This window comes from Nothobranchius furzeri, unplaced genomic scaffold (genome assembly GCF_043380555.1).
Source record: "Nothobranchius furzeri strain GRZ-AD unplaced genomic scaffold, NfurGRZ-RIMD1 Scf071, whole genome shotgun sequence".
Taxonomy (NCBI): Eukaryota; Metazoa; Chordata; class Actinopteri; order Cyprinodontiformes; family Nothobranchiidae; genus Nothobranchius; species Nothobranchius furzeri.
Genome location: NW_027223088.1, coordinates 56034 through 77088, shown reverse-complemented (window position 1 = coordinate 77088; position 21055 = coordinate 56034). Strand labels below are relative to the sequence as shown.

The following is a 21055-nucleotide window of genomic DNA, read 5'->3' as shown; positions in this document are numbered from 1 at the left end:
CGACATCATGGAGTCCCTCAGAGCTGCGCTCGCTTTATCAATTGTCCAAGCGCTTTTTGCTTGTTTGTTTTTGCAAGTGGAATTACTGCTCCTTGCGGAAGACCACAGACAACGGACGAGGTTAAGAATGGGGGAAGTACTGCCGCTGTTACGTCCTGGCTATGCTAGGAAGGTAAGGAGGTAACATAAACCCATGACCAGATGGAATGGGAGGAGTACATGCATTTAATAAAGAAAAACAGTGGATAAATAAACTTACAATATAAAGATAAATACTAACTGAGACAAACCTTACCAAACAAACAGGGCATTCACAATATTAACTTAAAGCTCTCATAGCTGTGAATATACCAGACAAAAAACACAGGTTCAGAAGGACTTCAACTGAAAGAGGCAATAGCATTTACTATTCCTAAATCGAACCAGAGGAGCTTTAACTCTACACAAACCTTTAGGTCTAACCAAGCTTCTAAACAACAATATCTCACTAGTAATCCTTCACAGTAGTTTAACGGCACAAAGTTCCAACAAAGCTGACCAAGTGTGGGAAAAGCACACCATCAGCTGGTCTGACTGGGCCTGGGTCCAAGCTGGCGCACCGAGCAGGGGCAGCTGCGAGCTCGCGGCTCCGTCCTGGGACAAGGGGTGACGGTGGAGTCCGGCATCCTTCCCAACGGCGTGGGCCAACTCCGGGGGAGCACACAGCCAGTCTGGTGCCCACAAAACAGGAGCGGTCCATCTGCGCCTCCCCGTCCAAGTCTCCATCCAGCTCCGGGAGGGTGGAGAGGATCGCTGAGGCCCGGGATCGGTGGCGGCGGCGAGGCGATGGCGGAGGAAGAGGAGCCGGCCGGTGGTCCATGGAGAGAAACAGGAGCAGGTCCTCTCAAGGGATAACCTCCCCGCTGGATCCTTCTGTAGGTTGGCTCGTTCTGTCACGACGCGCTGGTGAGTGGAGCGGATGTAAGGACCCAAACGCTGGGGAGGAATCAGGCAAGCAGACAACCTGGGATAGGTAAAGTCTTTTAATGATAAATACGTGCAGTACATGGGAACAACGAGCCAACCAGGGACACAGAACTGGAGGGGTTTATATACAAGCGGGGTGGGAGCTTGGGTGATTGGAAAACGAGAGGCAGGTGGGAGCAATTAACAGAGACGCAGGTTGAACAAAATGGGGAAACAGGACAGGGTGTGACATCTTTCTTCTTTCAGGACAGGGTGTGACATCTTCCTACATTTTTACTGACTGATATATATATAATTATCATTATGTGGAAAAACAATGTGTTTATCACCAAAAATAGCCTTTTATATTCCTATTAAGAAGAGAGCCTTAAGTGATTCCCACAGACCCCCTTAAATGAGGCTGCTAGCTAACATGCAACATTGCTCACCTTCTTGAGGTTCAATGGGTTGTGAGGGGACAACTGCTGACATATCATCAGCTGCTGATTCTGGTAGGGACTGGGACAACAACCTATTTACCATAATTAGATGAAACATAGTTCTATTTCGTCTAGTCTTAGCCCTTAAGCTAGCTGCTATTGGAAGGATGATCTCAGCATCAGCCAATCATGAAGAGCTTAAATGTACGCCCACCAATGGTGGGCACCCCTTGTGGGTATATAAGTGGAGCAACTCCACTGTTCGCCTCCGTTATCTCTTCAAGCCAAGCTGAAGAGCTTTCTTTAAAGAGCAAATTATCTAGAAACAACATTCAACTCACTAGCCATGTCCAGCAACGCAAGGACCTGCCCGGCCTGCCAGACGGGCTCCATCTCCAGCCGCGACCTGCACGTCAAATGTGAGGTCTGTCTCGGGCTCATCACGCTGGCCTGGCCTTGAACCCCCAGGCCTCGTGCCCGTTTTGTGCTGCTCTGCCCATGGCTGAAAAGATCCGCCGGGTCGAGTACTTCACCCCCGCCGCTGACGAGGAATTTATGGTGGCTAACACGTAATCGCTGGATAAGGCCTTACAGTTCTTCAATGTCGGCCAAGAGCTGGCTGGCTCCTGCCGACTGGACGATGTCATTGACAGCGAGGAGTACGGCGAGGCTGGCTGCCATAGCCCTTCTTCCCTCCTGGACAACACGGAGGTTGACGAGCTTCCCTCAGCGGGCTACTCTGCTCCAGTGCCTTCTCGCTCCTCCCTGCCAGCAGTTAGAGCACTGCTCCAGGAGCTACATGCCATCATCTCTGCGGCTGCAGTCCGCAAGGGACTAGCCGTGGCAGAACCGTCTCCGCCTGAAGCAGATGATTTGGCGGGAATTTTCGGGGCACACAAACGCGCTGTCCAGACCCCATCTGGCCGTGCTTTCCCGCTGCCATGAGCTGCTGGTCCGCCGCTTTCTCCGAACCTGCTAAGCTAAAGGCGCCAATTTCCACATATGCGGCCATTAGCAAGGTCAAGTGCTTCTCCGACCAGGGCTGGCCATCTCAACTGGAGCCGGACTTGGCCTCGCTGTTTGGCGCCAAGAACCACCTCATTGGCCCGCGAGCAGTTCCCGCTTCTACGCATGACTAGCTGCTGACGCAGCTCACCGATCGCGCACACCAGTGTGCCTTCCAGACCGGCGCTGCAGGAAATAACATTGCCCTTCTTGCCTTTGGCATTTCCAAAATGGTGGAAGAGCTTGACGTTCCTGACGAGTCGAAAACCATCAATTACTAAAACTGCTGATTCCATTCTCAATCTGTGTGCTGCTGTACTCACCGGTTCTGCTCACATTGCTGCCTGGCAGACCCTTATCCAGCGGGCCTTGTGTCTCTCGGCCCTGCCCTCCATTCCTGAACACCTGCACAGAGAGATGCTGGAAGGCCCCATCACCTCTGACGTTCTGCTTGGTCTCTATCTTAGGAGCGTCATCCAGAGGGCTCAGAAGACAGCTGAACTGTCAGCCACGGTGCGAGACCTGGTCCACCCTCGATCCGCCTCTCACTCCGGCCGTTCCTCCAGAGGATTGGACGAATGGCGCGGAAACTTCAGACGCCCAGCTGCTCCGCCCGCCCCACGGAGCCGGCCTCCCGCTTCGGTTCCACCTCAGCGGGACCAGAGAGTTGGCAGCCAACGGTTTCGAAAGAGCCAGCAGATACCGTCTTGGCCGTCACAGTCGCAAGAACCTTGCCGAAAGCAACCACGAAAATGACTCGTCTGGGGGAATGTGTGTGCTTCTGACTAATATTAACTCTGTGAATGATTTTGGTTTTGAAATAAAACCCAAAAAACGTCACATTGAGAGCACAATCCTACAGTCCTCTGCAGAATCCTCTGCCGAATCCTCACACATGTTCCCCACACCAAGGACTGCGACACACCTGCATGTTCACGCAGTCAGTCATATTACACGAGCAGCTGTAAGGGTGCGCTCCATTTGCGCACGGGCCTTAGCTTCCAGCCAGGCCCAACACATCCCGCTCCCCCCACAACGTAGGGTGGGATGGGATGTCATGGCGCTATCACGACCACACGCGGTGACACAGTGAGCGGCTCCATCTGCTGGCACTTTGTCGTCCCCATACACGGGTCTGGCTCCCACTCCTCCTTTATCTTTGGACTCCACACTCTGCGGTGCGGTTTAGCCTCTTCCAGCTGTTTCACACTCGCCCTTTCGACCGCAGCCCTCCGTGGGTCGCTCCCAGTTCTCTGGTGCGAGCAACTGCGGTAAGGGTGCGAACCCAGTCCTCAGACGTTGTTCACTTGACCTCGAACCGCGTCCGCTGTCGGAACGCGCGCAAGAAAGGCACCGCTTTTGTCTCATGAGCAAATGGATATCGGACACCATTCAATGCGGTCACACACTCCATTTTCAGTCTGCTCCTCCTCCCTTCAACGGGATCGTGGAGACGACGTTCACGTCACAGGAACAGTCTCAGGCCCTGGAGCTGGAGCTACAGGAACTTCTGTCCATGGACGCCATTTCCCAAGTCCCTCGCGGACAAGAGCTCTCAGGCTTCTACTCCCGCTACTTTGTAGTACCGAAGAAGTCAGGAGGAATGAGACCAATTCTCGACTGTTACGACCCCAACCTGTTCTAGAATCCAGGGAGGTCTAACACAGAAACATGAGAATAAAAAGAAAATGATCGGACACCAAGTCACAACCAAAGAAGTTTTATTAACAAAAATTCAATTCAATTCAAGTTTATTTATAAAGCACCAAATCACGACAAGAGTCGTCTCAAGGCACTTCACATAATAAACATTCCAATACAGGAAAGTTCATTAAGCCAATCAGAAATAATGTTTCCTATATAAGGAACCCAGCAAATTGCATCAAGTCACTGACTGGTGTCAGTGACTATACAGCAATCCTCATACTAAGCAAGCATAAAGCGACAGTGGAGAGGAAAACTCCCTTTTAACAGGAAGAAACCTCCAGAGAATCCCAGCTCAGTATAAGCAGCCATCCTCCACAAATCACTGGGGATCGAGAAGACAGAGCAGACACACACACACACACACACACACACACACACACACACACACACACACACACACACACACACACACACGCGCACACACACGTGCACACACACACACGCACACACACAAAGACAAGTAATGTGTCTATAGTTATATTGTAATGTCTTAGTAAATATTCTATTTGGTGAAAGATAAACTTTATTGTATTTATCCTAGTGGATCTATAATTAAATGGATAAACTAGTAGTAGCACATACAACGTCAAGGAAAGCAAAAAGTTATTATCAGGAGAGTGATAATGTTTTAGTTGTTAGAAGCAATGTGCTAGTCGATGGCCCCCTCCATGAGGCCACCACAGCTCAGCAGAACATCGTTGTAGCTTCTTATGGGGAGAAAAACACTTACAGAGAAAATTAAGTTAACAGCTGAAGTTGCAGAAAATAGTACCGTTAAAGAGCAGACTGTAGAAGAAAGCAGGAGAGTGTGAAAAGTGGTCAGTGTATCCGCCAGCAGTCTAAGCCTATAGCAGCATAACTACAGAGATAACTCTGGATAATCTATCCTATTTAGATGGAGGCATGTTGGAGGCAGGGCAAGGGAGAGCCGTCTTTTCCGACTGTACACTCCACCTCCCTCTACTCCCCCACTTGTCCTGATTTAGGCTAACATCAGATTTTAACCATAGGCCCTATCAAATAAAAATGTTTTAAGCCTATTCTTAAAAGTAGACAAAGTGTCTGCCTCACAGACTAAAGCTGGGAGCTGGTTCCACAGGAGAGGAGCCTGATAACTAAAAGATCTGCCTCCCATCCTAATTTTAGATATTCTGGGAACCACCAGTAGACCTGCAGTCTGAGAGCGAAGTGCTTGGTTAGGAACGTATGGAACAATCAGATCATTGATGTATGATGGAGCTTGATTATTAAGAGCTTTATATGTGAGAAGAAGGATCTTAAAATCTATTCTGAATTTAACAGGTAGCCAATGTAGGGAAGCTAAGACAGGAGAGATATGATCTCTCTTTTTAATTCTCATCAGAACTCTAGCTGCAGCATTTTGGACAAGCTGAAGACTTTTAACTACATTCTGTGGACTTCCTGAGAGTAATGAATTACAGTAATCCAGTCTTGATGTAATAAATGCATGAACTAGTTTTTCAGCAACACTCCTGGAAAGTATGCTTCTAATCTTAGCAATATTCCGAAGGTGGAAAAAGGAAATCCGACAAACTTGTGAAACCTGGGATTTGAATGACATGTCCTGGTCAAAGATAACACCAAGGTTCCTTACTTTGTTCTCGGAGATTAATGCAATGCCATTCGGGTCAGGTGATTGACTAAGCAATTTCCTTTTCTGGATTTCTGGTCCAAAGATGAGAACTTCCGTCTTGTCTTGATTTAAAAGCAAAAAATTTAGAGTCATCCAATTTTTTATGTCCTGAAAACAAGCCTGTAATCTACCCAACCGATTAGGTTCATCAGGGTTAATGGATAAATATAACTGAGTATCGTCAGCATAACAGTGGAAGTTTATCCCATGCTGTCTAATGATTTTACCAATTGGGAGCATATGTATAGTAAAAAGAATTGATCCAAGCACTGAACCCTGTGGTACTCCGCAAGTAACCCTGGAGTATGAAGATGATTTGTCATGTACATTTACAAAATGAAATCTGTCAGACAGGTGGGATTTAAACCAGCCTAACACTGTTCCTTTGATCCCTACAACATGTTCAAGTCTTTCTAAAAGAACATTGTGATCAACTGTGTCAAAGGCAGCACTGAGATCTAACAAGACTAGAACAGACACAAGATTCTTATCTGAGGCCATAAGAATATCATTTGTAACTCTCACTAATGCAGTTTCAGTGCTGTGATACTCTCTAAAACCAGACTGAAATTCCTCAAACAGAGCATTGATGTTTAAATTCTCACATACTTGGATGGCCACTATTTTCTCCAGGACTTTGGATAAAAATGGAAGGTTAGATATTGGTCTGTAATTCATTGGGTCATCTGGATCCAGAGAAGGCTTCTTAAGTGATTATTAAGTGATAATCATTGATTATATCTAGAATGGGGGCAGTAACCAAAGGAAATGCTTCTTTAAAAAATTTGGTTGGGATTGGATCCAAAATGCAAGTTGAAGGTTTAGATTAAGCTAATATTTTTGATAACTCTGAAAGCTCAACTGGATCAAAACGGTTCAAGCACAGATGAGGTTCTACAGTCACCTCTGATGCTGCCTCACTTACTGAGGAAGAAGTAATCACGTAAGGGAGGATGCTAAAGATTTTGTTTCTAATAGAATTAATTTTACTTGTAAAAAATCCCATGAAGTCATTGCTGCTCAGGGCTAAGGGAATAGATGGCTCAGAGCTATGATTCTGTGTAAGTTTAGCAACTGTACTGAAAACAAATTTAGGATTATGCTTAGTCTCCTCAATTAGTGCTGAAAAATAAGCAGTTCTAGTTTGTCGAAGCTTATTTTTATAAAGCACAAGACTATTTTTCCAGGATAGGTAGGCCTCCTCATGGTACGCAGAGCGCCATGTTCTCTCCAATTTCCTGGAGTTTTGTTTTAAGGCTTGTAAATGACAATTAAACCAGGGAGCCAAAAAGCGTCCCTAAGGGAGAAGACCTGGTTAATAAACGAAGGGGAGTTTAACGTATGCTGCAGAGACCTAAAACTGAGGATTTAAGAAACTTAAAGAGCACTAAAATGAGAACTAAAACTCACTGGTTCCAAAAGTGAAACCAGGAACAACAGAAGCTTGCCCGGAGGCCTTACCAAGAAGTCCACTGGTGACTAACTCACCCACACAACCGACAGCTCTGTTAAGAGCAAAAGGAAAACGAATATCAGCCAGAATGTTTTCCCAAGCAGGTGGAAATTAGCCACCCGGGGGCAACTATGACTTCTACAACTTCTCAAACACAAGTCTCTTTAATCCTCTCCTCTGCAGTCCTCTCAAACTGTCCTTCTCCGTCCTCTCTGTGTCTCAATCTCTTCCTGTCTCAATCTGTCTGTCTCTCTCAGTCCTCTCTCTGTTCTCTCCTTCAGTCCTTCAGTGCAGCGCTGATTTTATCTGCTCCAGCCGGGGATATCCTGATGCGCATCAACTGCGCGAGTGTGGCTGGGCGCTCTCCAGGGTGCTGACCATGGTGCTGCAACAGAGCGGAGTAGAAGCTGGGCGCTGGGGAACTCAGGGATCGTAACATCGACCTTTCCCTGTTCAACTGCTCCATAGCAGTGATGCATCTGCGCATGTTAACAATGAGGCAAGTTCTAGAATACATGCGCTCCGGGGACTGGTTCAACTCAATGGACCTGAAAGATGCATACTTTCACACCCCAGTAATTCCTAAACACCGGAAGTTCCTGCGCTTTTCATTCAAGGGAGTTCAATACCAGTTCAATCGTCTCCCTTTCGGCTACTCGCTAGCCCCGCGCACCTTCTCCAAATGTCTGGAGACCGCTCTGCAGCCATTGCGCGGGGCGGGAATGAGGGTTTTATTTTACCTGGACGATCTGCTCCTATGCGCCCGGTCCAAGGACGAGGCGTCAGAGCAAACCAGGAAGTTAACAGAGCATCTGTCAACCCTGGGGTTTTCCATAAACTGGGATAAGGGCTCCATCCTTCCATCCCAGTCAATTGTGTTTCTTGGGGTGGAGCTGAACGTCTCCCTAATGAGAGCACATTTGTCTCTGGCGAGAGCAGCAGATCTCACCACGGTGATTTCCGCGTGCAACCCTGCAAGATTGGGAGTGCCCTGTTAGTCATGAAACTTCTGGGCATGATGGCTGCAGCCCACGCTGTTGTGCCGTCAGGATTACTGCACACGAGACACCTTCAGCGTTGATTCATCTGCCTCCGGGTACACCCGATACGTCAGAAGAGACGTATGTTGAGGGTTCCCCCTTCAGTGGGCAGGGGCCTCACTCACTGGGGGAATCCCTGCATCCTCTCACACGGGGTCCCCATCGGACGTCCTACGTCACACGTGTCTGTTTTTACGGATGCGTCACTGTTGGGGTGGGGTGGGGGGGCACGTGCTTGTCCCATATGGTGGCAGATCGCTGGCCCTCCCACACGCACGAGCACATAAATGTGTTGGAGCGTATGACAGTGAGAAATGTGATCAGACACTTCGCTGCCCTTCTCGAGGGCCATCATATCGAAGTTCACACAGTCAACCAGGTGGCGGCAGCCTACATAAATCGCCATGGGGGAGTTCGATCCCTCCCACTATTGCTCGTAGCCACAGATTTACTATGTTGGGCACATGTCCCCCTGCTGTCCATCAAAGCCACCTACATTCCAGGGGTCCTGAATGTGGCAGCAGACATCCTGTCGAGAGGGGGACCCAGCGACTCCGACTGGCGTCTGCATCCCGCACTGATATCACAGATTTGGATCAAGTTCGGGGAACCCTCTGTGGATCTGTTCGCGGCTCGCCAAAACGCTCAGTGTCGCCTGTGGTTTTCCCTGAGTCCCCGGGACCACCCCCCGCTTGGAGCGGACGCCTTCTCACGCCAGCCCTGGCCTCAGACGCTCCTGTATGCGTTTCCGCCGGTCCCACTGATTCCCCGTCTCCTGGACCGAGTTTGGTCGGAACAGCTCTCGGTAATTCTGGTAGCTCCCAGACGCTTCTCCGTGTCATGGTTTCCGGACCTGCAAGCGCTAGTGTCCGGCTCCCCGTGGAGGGCGGACGCCCTTCTCCAGGTGGATGGGATAATCAAACATCCTCCAGAAATAGGCCAATGGCTGTGGGTCTGGCCGCTGCGCGGTCACGCTTAGAGGCTTCTGGGCTGCCGCATGATGTGGTCGCCACGATTCAGAGTGCGCGGGCGCCTTCTACCGTCGCATCCTATGCTGCTAAATGGGCAGCTTTCCAAAAATGGTGCACAGAGCGGAATGTTCAAGCGCTCTCCTGCCAGCTGGCAGATGTCCTATCATTTCTGCAGATACTGGTGGACAGGGGCCTCGCATTCAGCACTATTAAATCATATGCTGCAGCTATCTCATCCTGTCACCAAGGTTTTGGAGATAGATCTGTTTTCAATCATCCCCTCACAAAACGTTTTCTAAAAGGTGTCAGAAGGAACAGACCTGTGTCCCGCCCACTATTTCCTCAGTGGGACCTAACGGTGGTTCTGCGCGGCTTATCTGAAGCCTCATTTGAACCCTTGGACCAGGTCTCACTCAAGTTCCTGTCACTCAAAACTGCCTTGCTGCTGGCGCTAGCATCAGTCAAGAGAGTGAGCGACCTAACCGCCCTCTCAGTGGCTGCCGCATGCCTCAGGATCTGGGAAGATGGCAGGTCCGCTGTTTTATGCCCCAACCCAGCCTTTGTGCCCAAAAACATTAACACTTCCTTCAAATCCAGGTCAATTTCATAGGCTGGACTTTTTCCTCCTCCCCAAAATTCTGATGAGGAGGCGGCTTCCCACCTTCTCTGCCCGGTGCGCGCGCTCGCACGATATGTGTCACGCACTTCAGGGATTTGCCACTCACAAAGCCTGTTTGTGCACTACAGAGACTCTTCCCTTGGGCAAGTGCTGTCGACCCAGCGTCTTTCACACTGGCTGTGTGACGCCATTTCACTCGCTTACACATCATCAGGGCGGGATCCTCCTGAGACACTCCGGGCTCACTCAACCAGAGGGATTTCCTCTTCTATGGCGCTCCACAGTGGTGTGTCGATGGAAGACATTTTTCAGGCTGCTTCATGGGCTTCCCCATGTCCCTTTACTCGTTATTCACGAGATGTGTCTTCAGGTTCCATCACTTGTTCAGTGCTTGGACCTCAGCAGGCTGAGTGAAAGCATTATGGCACCACATCAGCCCTACTTGAGTGAATTTCATCCTCTTGTGGATGATAATTTTAGTGGGGGCCCCACTCTTCTCTCTGGCTGCCTCAGCCTTTTAAGCCCTGGGCTGAGGCTGAGCGGCCCTAGCTAAAAGGAGACATGTTGGGTGTGTCCATTTGGTTGAGCTAACCAGTGTGGCGTAAACCCATCCAGCTGCGCATTATTCCAATAGCAGTTAGCTTAAGGGCTAAGACTAGACGAAATAGAACGTTGGTTACATATTGTAACCCCAGATTCTATGAGTCTAGTCGTAGCCTTTAAGCCACTGGCCCCACTGGTTCTGTTAGGACCAAGAGCCATCGGAGGTGAACAGTGGAGTCGCACACAAGGGGTGCCCACCATTGGTGGGCGTACATTTAAGCTCTTCATGATTGGCTGATGCTGAGATCATCCTTCCAATAGCAGCTAGCTTAAGGGCTGCGACTAGACTCTAAGAATCTGGGGTTACAATACGTAACCAACGTTCCTCTCACTATGGATATCAAAGCTAACAAACAGGTTGAATTTAACCACTCACTAACTAAACCCACCTTTCTTTGAGAAAAACTGTGTGACATACTGCTGCCCTCTCTTCTGCCTGTCCTCTTTCTCCTTTCTTTCTTTCCTTTTCCGTGACCCAGACATATTTTCACTGCAGCCTCTGCTGTCTGACTGCTGCGTGAAGCTGGCCTCGCCTGCTACGCGCCCCTTGGCCAGGTGGACTGTACCATTTTATGCCGTTGGGGGGGGGGGGGGGGGGGGGTTTCAAATTAATTAGTCAAAATAAAGTAGGGACCTCTGAATAAATATACATTTCATAAAGACTAAAAGATTGTTTGTTTGATGTCTTAAATGAGCAAAAATACTGCAAAGTAAAGTACTTGTGATTTTTAAACTTTATTTATTTTTTATTCAACTTTGAAACTTTTTTGGGCCCCTGATGTCAGATTGGTCAGCTGGATACGGGAGTTGAGCTTGTGGAGAGCGTTGTCTCACAGACGCGGAAGTGATAGCGTTGTTGAAACGCCGGCTCTCGGTTTAATCCCGAGAGACGTGCTTCAGCCCCCACTTCGCTACTGGGTGGAACGAAGGTCTTCCTGAGGGCGGCCACAAAAGCAGCATAGTCTTTGCAGGCAGGGGATTTAGAATTATAAAGAGCAGCGGCCCACTCCTGAGCGCGTCCAGAAAGCAGGGAGGTGAGGTGCGCAACCCGAGAGCGGGCAGTGGGGAAGCGTCCCGGTTGGCACTCGAATTGCATATCAAGGGAGGCGAGCAGACCATCTGGGCTCCCAACCTCTCCATTCCACCTCTCCGGTAGGCTGAACTGCGGCTCCTCCTTAGGTGGAGAGAGGACTTGCTGCCGGAGAGCATTCAGGGATGTGGTCAACTGAAGGGTGAGGTCGGTCAGGGAGTTCACCTTCGTGTTGAGCCGATCGACAAAGGCGTGGAGCTGAACTATCCCCTTCTTCATTTGCTCAAACTCTGCTGGGTTGATGGACTCAGTCATCCTGTCAGACTGGTCGGCTGGATACGGGAGTTGAGCTTGTAGAGAGCGTTGTCTCACAGACGCGGAAGTGATAGCGTCGTTGAAACGCCGGCTCTCGGTTTAATCTAGGAATCCCCGAGCGTTCGAGGATCAATGAAGTGACACGGAAATGCTGGGTTTTCCCGAAGTAAGAAAGAACATTTACTGTGAGCTGAGAGTTCGTACGATGGATCGGTTGCTTGGAAACTCTTATCATAGATCTGAAGAAACAATGACTGAGTGGTGAGCTGGGGAGGCGACTTCCGTATATAGTCACGGTTCGTGACGTAGGTGCGATGTGGAGGGAATCCCTGCGAGGGGCATGCTGGGAGTTGTACTCCATGGTGGATGCCGGCTAGCTGGGAGAGGTTGGTTTGGGGACTTGGGTTCTGACAGGACCCCCCCATCCAGGGACGGCTCCTGAAGTCCCAGGGCGGCCCCGGCGGTTCCAGAAGTCAGAGATCAGGGCATGGTCCAGGATGGAGCGGGCCGGTTCCCAGGAGCGTTCCTCTGGGCCGTAGTCCTCCCAGTCCATGAGGTACTGCCATCCGCGACCCCTGCGACGGATGTCCAGGATGCGCCAGATGTTGTAGATGGGCTTACTGTTGAGGAAGCGGGCAGGCGGAGGCGCCGGAGGCGGAAGCAGGGAGGATTCCACATAGGGCTTGAGTCGGGAGATGTGGAAGGTGGGATGAATGCAGAGAGTTGTCGGTAACCGCAGCCGGTACGAGACTGGGTTCATGACCTTCTGTATTGTGTAAGGCCCGAGGAACCAGGGAGCGAGCTTTTTGGACCCTGCACGGAAGCGGAGGTCCGCGGTGGACACCCAGACCTTAACCCCAGGGACATAGGAGGGACAAGGACGGTGTCGGCGGAGATGTTGGCGAGCGTAACGGCCGTTGACTCGGGTGATGGAAGCTCGTGCTTTGATCCAGGCATTCTTGCAGCGCCTCACTAGGGATTGCGCAGCAGGTACAGCAACTTCGGGCTGCTGGTGGGCGAAGACCGGGGGTTGATAGCCATAGCAGACCTCGAAAGGGAACATATGAGTGGTTGAAGAGGTGTGAAGGTTGTGGGACAGCTCTGCCCAGAGGAGGTTGTTTAGGCCATTGCGAGGGTTGGGCCGAGACAAAGCACCGGAGGTACCAACCTAGCTGTTGGTTAGCCCGCTCTGTCTGATCATTGGTCCGCGGGTGATAGCCTGAGGATAGGCTGACCGATGCTCACTGTCAGGGACCGAGCAGTAAAACTCCAGGACAATGGTATAAAAAGAATATCTTCTCCATTTATTTCATAAAGAATTAAACAAAATCAAAACAAAACCGGGCCCAAAGGAAAAAATGGCCACAAAAATAACCTTAACTAAAAGTAACAAGCAAGACTCTCAAACTGAGACACACAGGGGAATTTATACACACAGACTAGCCTACAGACAACGAGGGGGGGAGAGACAGGGGAAACACTAAGACAAACAGTAAATAAACCTAGGAAACTAAGTCAACAAAGTAGAACTACCACAAAAAAGCTTTAACTAATACATCCTAACAAAATCTGGTAAACTCAATAGAGCTTCAGAACGTCTGGTTTCTGGTTTCTTCATTATCAAGCTCCCTGCTTCCAGGAGCCAGATGGAATGTTCCACTTCCTGCATGGAGTTACACTGGGTGTGTCCCCTCTCTCTGCCAGTTCATCCAATCTCAGAATACAAATGATGATAGTTAATGATCAAAAAAACTATGTGCAAGATAAATTACTAAATGTGTGCACCCATTAGTAAACTTACAATATTGCAACAAAATGAAATAATAAACCAGCGTGTGGAAAAAATATATTTAAATAATACTGACACTGAGAAATGGCTGGAGGAACCTCCACACACTCCCCCTCCTCTGGAAACTCCATGGGCCAGCTGGACAGGTAGTCAGCAGTGGAGTTTTGCTTCCCAGGTATATGATGAATCTCAAACTGGAAGGCTTGCATCGCCAGGTACCAGCGAGTTATTCTGCTGTTCGAGTCCTTCATCCTCTCAAGCCACTTTAGAGCCTTGTGGTCCATTTCTAGGATGAATCTTCTCCCCAACAGGTAGTATTTGAATGAATCCAAAGCCCATTTAACAGCCAGGCACTCCTTTTCTACTGTTGAGTAGCGGGTTTCCCTTGGGAAAAGTTTCCTGCTTATGAAAGCAATCGGATGTCGTCTGTCTGGAGGCCCTTGAAGCAACACAGCCCCTAGGCCACGATCAGATGCGTCCGTCTGCAAAACAAATAGTTGTTTGAAGTCTGGACAATGTAACACTGGAGGTCCACTTAAGGCATGTTGGATGTCCTCAAATGCCATCTTCGCTTCGTCTGACCACTCGAGCTGGTTAGATCCTTTGAGGCTGGTCAGATCTGTAAGCAGAGCAGCTCTGGCAGAGAAATTAGGGATGAATATATGGTACCAACCCGACATGCCCAGAAATGATCTCAGTTGCTTTCTGGTTTGTGGCAAAGGGCATGACTGAATGGCTTGAACCTTTTCAATCTGAGGCTTAATGACTCCATTGCCAATAATGTGTCCCAGGTATTGTACTTCCTTCTTCGCCAGCATGCATTTAGCTGCATTCACAGTCAGACCTGCAGTGTGAAGACACTCAAACAAAACTGTGAGATGTTCAAGATGTTCCTCCCAGCTGTTACTGTAGATGACAATATCATCCAAGTAGGCAGATGCAAAGTGAGATTTTCCTTCCAATACCTTGTCCATAAGTCTCTGGAACGTTGCAGGTGCTCCATGCAGCCCAAACGGCATGACTGTAAACTGGTAAAGGCCCCAGGGTGTTCTGAAGGCAGTCAGCTCACGGGATCTAGTGGCAAGAGGAACCTGCCAATAACCCTTGGAGAGATCAATGGTGGTAAGATATTTTGCTCTGCCAAGACAACCAATTAGGTCATCAATACGAGGAGTTGGGTAAGAATCAAATTTAGAAACAGAGTTCAGGTATCGGAAGTCTATACAGAACCTCAAGGTGCCATCTTTTTTCAGTACCAGGACAACAGGATTGCACCATTCACTCTGGGAGTTCTCAATAATTCCCAGAGAAAGCATCAACTCAATTTCCTCCTTTAAAGGCCCCAAGAGGCGCTCAGGGATCCTGTAGCTCCTTCGTTTTACCACTGCATCTCCTTTCAAAAGAATTTCATGTTTGATATAGTCTGTACACCCAGGATTATCTTGAAAAATATTGGCATTACAGATGGCCCTCACCTGTGACTGCTGCTCAGGGGACAGATGGCTCAGGTCAAGCCTAGAAGTCACCTGTAGAGGGAGGTATTGTTCTTCCACCTCCTCTTCTGTCACACTTCTGATGAGAAAAACATCTTGTTTCTCCCTTTCCTCAGACCTTGAAATCCACTCCTTCAGGAGATTAATGTGGAGGACTCTGGTACTACGCCTCTCACCTGGACTACAGACTTTATAGGTCGTGGGACCGAGCTTTTGAATGTCCTTGCCACTGAGCCAAAAGCTTACTGTCTTCAGTGGGTAGTAGAACCAAAACTTTTTGACCTGGTTCAAAATGCCGCTCTCGAGCAGTTCTGTCATACCAGGTTTTTTGTTTTTGCTGGGAGACCTTCATATGCTCCTGAGCCAAGGTGGTCATCTTCTCCAGCTTGTCCCTCATCTGGAGAACATATGAAACTATGTTAACAGGCTCCTTTCCAGATTTCTCCTTCTCCCACCTTTCCTTTAAAAGCGCCAGTGGTCCTCGCACGTCATGCCCAAAGAGCAACTCAAAGGGGGAAAACCCAGTAGAAGTTTGGGGAATCTCTCGATAGGCAAACAAAAGGTATGGGAGCCACTGATCCCAATCAGACCTTTATTCATTGATGAACTTACGAAGCATGTTTTTAAGGGTCTGGTTAAATCTCTCTGTAAGGCCATCAGTTTGTGGATGATATGGCGTTGTTCTCAGCCTACTAATACCAATCAGCTTGTACACATCCTTGAGCAACTTGGACATGAAATTGGTCCCTTGATCTGTCAATATTTCTTTAGGGAACCCAACTCGTGCAAAAAACTGAACCAGGCAAAATGCAACAGTCTTGGCTTTAACAGACTTCAACGGAAACACTTCTGGATATTTTGTGGCATAATCAGTAATAACCAACATAAATCGGTTACCTGATTTGCTTTTCTCCACTGGGCCCACAACGTCCATCCCCAAACGTTCAAATGGTGTCATTATGATGAGAAGAGGCTGTAGGGGAGCTCTTGCTGCGAATCGGGCTGATGTTTTTTGACACTGAGGGCAACTCCTGCAAAAACTGGCAACATCTCTGTACAATCCCGGCCAGTAGAAATACTGTTGGATACGGGCTAAGGTCTTATTTTTCCCTAGGTGGCCAGCCCAAGGAATTGAATGGCCCAAAGATAAAACAGTTTCTCTGGCTGCTCTAGGTACCACAAGCTGTTTCAGTTCTCCATGTTGTCTATAAAGGATGCCATTTTGCAAACAGAATTCCTTTGCAGTCCCACCTTCTTCAGCTCCCTTAATAAGGTCAGCCAAGCCTGCATCCTGATGCTGCAGCTCAAGAATGTTGTCAGGAATTTCAAATCTTAGCTGTACCTCAGGTTCAGGTAACAGAGTGGACACTGTTGTGTTTTTAAATTTGTCCCGTTTGCGCTGCCTACGAGACTTTTGTTCTCTAGTTGGGCCAGCTTCAATCTCAGCCCCAAAAAATGGTAAAGCTCTTAAACTGCGATCATCTTCCCTTGGAGCTTTCAACTGAGACCGTGTTATTGCCACATTGCACATTTTAGGATCGTTAATCAAGTCAGTGAGAACTGGTAAATCATTCCCCAAGACAACAGGAAATGGTAATCTGTCCATGACACCCACATTTAATAGGTACACATGTCCTTGCACTTTCATATAGACGTCCGCTGTTGGATATTGTTTTTCATCACCATGCACACAGCAGATTGGTATTGTTTCAGAAGTGCAGATGTGAGCTGGTGAGACGTACCTGCGATGAACCAGTGACTGGGTGCTTCCTGTGTCAATCAGAGCCTTAACTTTCTGTCCATCTATCTCCACTGTGGTCTCCACCAACAGCTGGTTCATTGGGTTTGGGGCATGGTTCCCTCTGGGCACAAAATACATCTGGGAGAGTTTAGCTGGATTTTGTGGACACACCGGTTTTGTGTGGCCTTCTTTCCCACACAAATAACAGACAGGTTTCCGCCCCAGATTTTTTGTTTGACTGGGAAAATATTTCTCCCTTCCACATGGCTTACCAACATTCTCTGTCGGACTGGTGTTACCTGGCGCAGGGGTATAATCCTTTTTCATAGCCTTATAAGCCCATGATTGGTTCCTTCGACGGGCTGCCACAAACGCATCTGCCAAAGAAACTGCCTCTGCTGCGTCCCTTGGATTACGCTCCTTGATCCAAACTTGGAGTTCTGGCGATAGCATTCGGAAATACTGTTCAAGGATTATTGTTTCATTAATTTCATCAATGGTCTTACCTCTGGGTCTGACCCATCTCCCATAGAGCTCCTTTAGTCTCACAAAGAGTTCTCTGGGGGACTCATTTGGTTCAACTTGAAGAGAACGGAACCTCAGACGATAAGTCTCACTGCTTATTTCATATTTCTGCAAAATAGCAGCTTTAACATGATCATAGTCCATTGATGCATCCACATCCATATGTACATAAGCACTTCTGGCTTTACCCGTCAATAGTGGAATCAAATGGAATGCCCAGTCAGATCTCGGCCATCTACATGCACATGCTATTCTTTCAAAAGTTATAAGAAAATGCTCAATGTCATCCTCTTCACTTAGCTTTTGCAATCTTGGTTCTTTATCGGAAGGATGAACAGAAACTGAGTCACCTGATTTTGAACAGCGTGGTGCAGGCTCCGGTTCCACCTCATCCCAATCAGCATACTCATGAGGCCTCTCATGGTCTGCAGGCCCCAAACCTGCAGAGAAGCGGGCGTGGTCTTGCTCTCCAGGTAGCAAGCCAGCAGAGGTCTGGGCCTGAAACTCTTGCTGAAACAGACTGAACTGGTGTTGAAGATCTTTAAATCTTTGATCCTGGCGTACAATCACCTTCTCCCACTGTACCTCATGGGCTTCCTGTCGTCCAATGTGAGCTTGAAGGATGCCAGCCAGGTCTGATATTTTTGGCTCTCTGCCATGAACTTCCTCTTCAGCAGAAGCTCCACAGCCCTCACTCCCATCCTCTGTCTGTGCTTCTCTCTCTAAAGGGGCTGACTTGATTTTACCAGATTTGGTTCCCTTCATTGTAGATTCGTCAGGATAAAAGAAGAGAAAAAAAAATTGGGAGAATCTATTTACCAATGTCCTTTAACTGGAAGATCCCACCTCTGCCACCAACTGTCAGGGACCGAGCAGTAAAACTCCTCCATAGCTCTGGTTTCAGAGGGAGAGAGAGAGAAAAGGTGCCCACGGGGAGGACTGGTACCTGGTTGTAGCCTGATCTCCATGTCATATGGGCGGTGAGGCAGCAGTGTGGTGGCGCGTCGCTTATCGAAGACTGCAGCCAGGTCTCAATAGGGTAGTGGCGGATTGGGCGGTAGAGGACCAAGACCACCAGCCGGGCGGTCTGCCATGGACGGAGGAGGAGAGAGGTGGGCCTGGCACTGGGTCCCCCAGCCTAAAAGGCGGTTCTGGGACCAGGGAATCTGGGGGTCGTGGAGACGGAGCCAGGGGAACCCCAAGATTAGAGGAGAGGAGGGAGCAGAGATGATGAGAAAGTGGAGGGTTTCCCAGTGGCCTTGGAGGACCATCTGGAGAGACTGGGTTCGGTCTTGGACAGGATAGGGCTGGGGAGGTCTGCCGTCCACCGAGGTCACCGGAACAACTCATTCCAGGGGAGTCAGGGGGATCCGTAGGCGTTTAGCCAGATCCACATCCATGAAGTTGTCGGCGGCCCCCGAGTCCACCAGAGCATGTACCTGATGTGAGGTCTCATCGTGTAGGAGGGTGACAGGAAGGAGGAGTCAGTGGGAAGAGGTAGAGGCAGAGGGTGACCCGGGCTGAGCTACCCCGATACTCAGTGGGTTCCTCCGTTTCCCGGCCGTAATGGGCAGTCCAGGCGCCGGTGGTCGGGAGAGCCACAATAGGCACAGAGACCCTCGCACCACCGTCGCTGTCTCTCCTCCGGGGGAAGGTGGCCTAGCTGCATAGACTCCTCAGTAGAAGTGGGTCTGGAAGCTGGAGTTGGTGAACGAGGAAGAGGTCCGTGCACTCTGAGTGGGCGAGTGGATGATCTGGCTCGAACCAGAACCTGCTGGTCGATGCACAAAGCCAGGTCGGCAACCTCATCCAGGGTCTGGGGTAGTTCTCTTCCCACCATCTCGTCTCGGATGTAGGGCGCCAACCCCTCCAAAAAAACAGCTCGAAGGGCAGAGTCATCCCACTGTAGTTTGGCCGCGATGGTGCAAAACTCTGACGCATAGGCGCACACAGAGCGTTCACGTTGGCGGAGCTTTAAGAGACGTGCTTCAGCCCCCACTTCGCTACTGGGTGGAACGAAGGTCTTCCTGAGGGCGGCCACAAAAGCAGCATAGTCATTGCAGGTAGGGGATTTAGAATTATAAAGAGCAGCGGCCCACTCCTGAGCGCGTCCAGAAAGCAGGGAGGTGAGGTGCGCAACCCGAGAGCGGGCAGTGGGGAAGCGTCCCGGTTGGCACTCGAATTGCATATCGAGGGAGGTGAGCAGACCATCTGGGCTCCCAACCTCTCCATTCCACCTCTCCGGTAGGCTGAACTGCGGCTCCTCCTTAGGTGGAGCGAGGGCTTGCTGCCGGAGAGCATTGAGGGATGTAGTCAACTGAAGGGTGAGGTCGGTCAGGGAGTTCACCTTGGTGTTGAGCCGATCGACCAAGGCGTGGAGCTGAACTATCTCCTTCTTCATTTGCTCAAACTCCGCTGGGTTAACGGACTCAGTCATCCTGTCAGACTGGTCGGCTGGATACGGGAGTTGAGCTTGTAGAGAGCGTTGTCTCACAGACGCGGAAGTGATAGCGTTGGTGAAACGCCGGCTCTCGGTTTAATCTAGGAATCCCCGAGCGTTCGAGCGTCAATGAAGTGACACGGAACCACACACACACTTACAACCACAATCCCTACGCACACGCACATCAAAAGTGAATGATTCTACATTTTATATATCCATAAGGGTTGTAACTCTAATACACAGTGTTAATTGTACAATTGTTTGTGTCCTGAGCAGTTTATAAATTTAATTTTGAAAAATATCATCTTTAGAACCTCACAACTTCATCACAGACACAAGTGTGTGGACCCCCTGCAATCTTGTGGAGAACCCATTAGGGTGCCAGGTACCCAGGGTTGGGAAACACTGCTATATATGGTTTAATGGAAATAGAAGCCGTTTACTGTTTGCCCCTCTACTCATTTATTTGGTAGTACCTATGTAAAAAAAGATCCATTCCATCGGTATGTGACATGAGAAGATCTAAACACGTGTACTGATAATACCAATGATGTAAATTTTAACTGATCATTTGTAGTAAAGATTAACAGTTATGGCATGAAATTGATCACAAATATTGTAATGAAGTGCTCTGTAACAAAGGATATGTGGATGCATTTCTTTGTCCTTGTTAGATTCAACGTGGAAGTTGTTCAACATGGTTTCACACGCTCTGCCTTGGAATGACTGCCTTCCAGATGCCAAGCAAAAAGACACCTTGGTGTTGTGACATGTGCAAACAGCAGCATGTAAACAACATGTAGGTGTTTGGTTGGAAGTGTGAACATGGAGTTGTACTGGACAAGACAGCACAGCTTCAAATTTATGAGCCGAGGACTTGATTGTCCTTTGTTTACATAAGAATGATGATGCACATTAAGGAAAGCAGCGCAAACGTTTCTTTCATATGCAAAGTACTTGTATTTTGGAATGGATAATTTATTATTTACAATTAGTGTCATTGTTCTCTATGTCACTTTTTTACTCATATCTGTCAAGTACTTGTATGTGTGTGAGGGAGGCCTATATGCGGGTCTTTGTTTTGTAAGTCTTAACACTGAGGTGTACTCTACACCACAGCATGACTGAAATGTTGTGAGACTATTACTTTACTCTGTCTACATCATCTGTTTACATAAGCGTGATGATGGATACACTGACTGTCCCACAAACTAGGTACAGGTCTAGAGGTGATCGGGCTTTCTCGGTCTTGGCTCCTTCTCTCTGGAATGAGCTTCCACTT

The 21055-nt window shown here is 48.8% G+C and overlaps 2 protein-coding genes across 2 annotated transcripts in view; both read right to left on the bottom strand.

The window, feature by feature from the left end:
• Nucleotides 1-21055, bottom strand: part of LOC139064986 (uncharacterized) — a 46268-nt gene that overhangs the window by 7692 nt on the left and 17521 nt on the right. The window lies entirely within an intron of this gene.
• Nucleotides 15375-18098, bottom strand: LOC129160858 (uncharacterized). Its single transcript, XM_054737927.2, has 2 exons — nt 16807-18098; nt 15375-15461 (listed from the first exon to the last, which is right to left on the bottom strand). The coding sequence occupies exons 1-2, from the start codon at nt 18093-18095 to the stop codon at nt 15458-15460; spliced, it is 1293 nt and encodes a 430-aa protein (XP_054593902.2). The 5' UTR covers nt 18096-18098; the 3' UTR covers nt 15375-15457.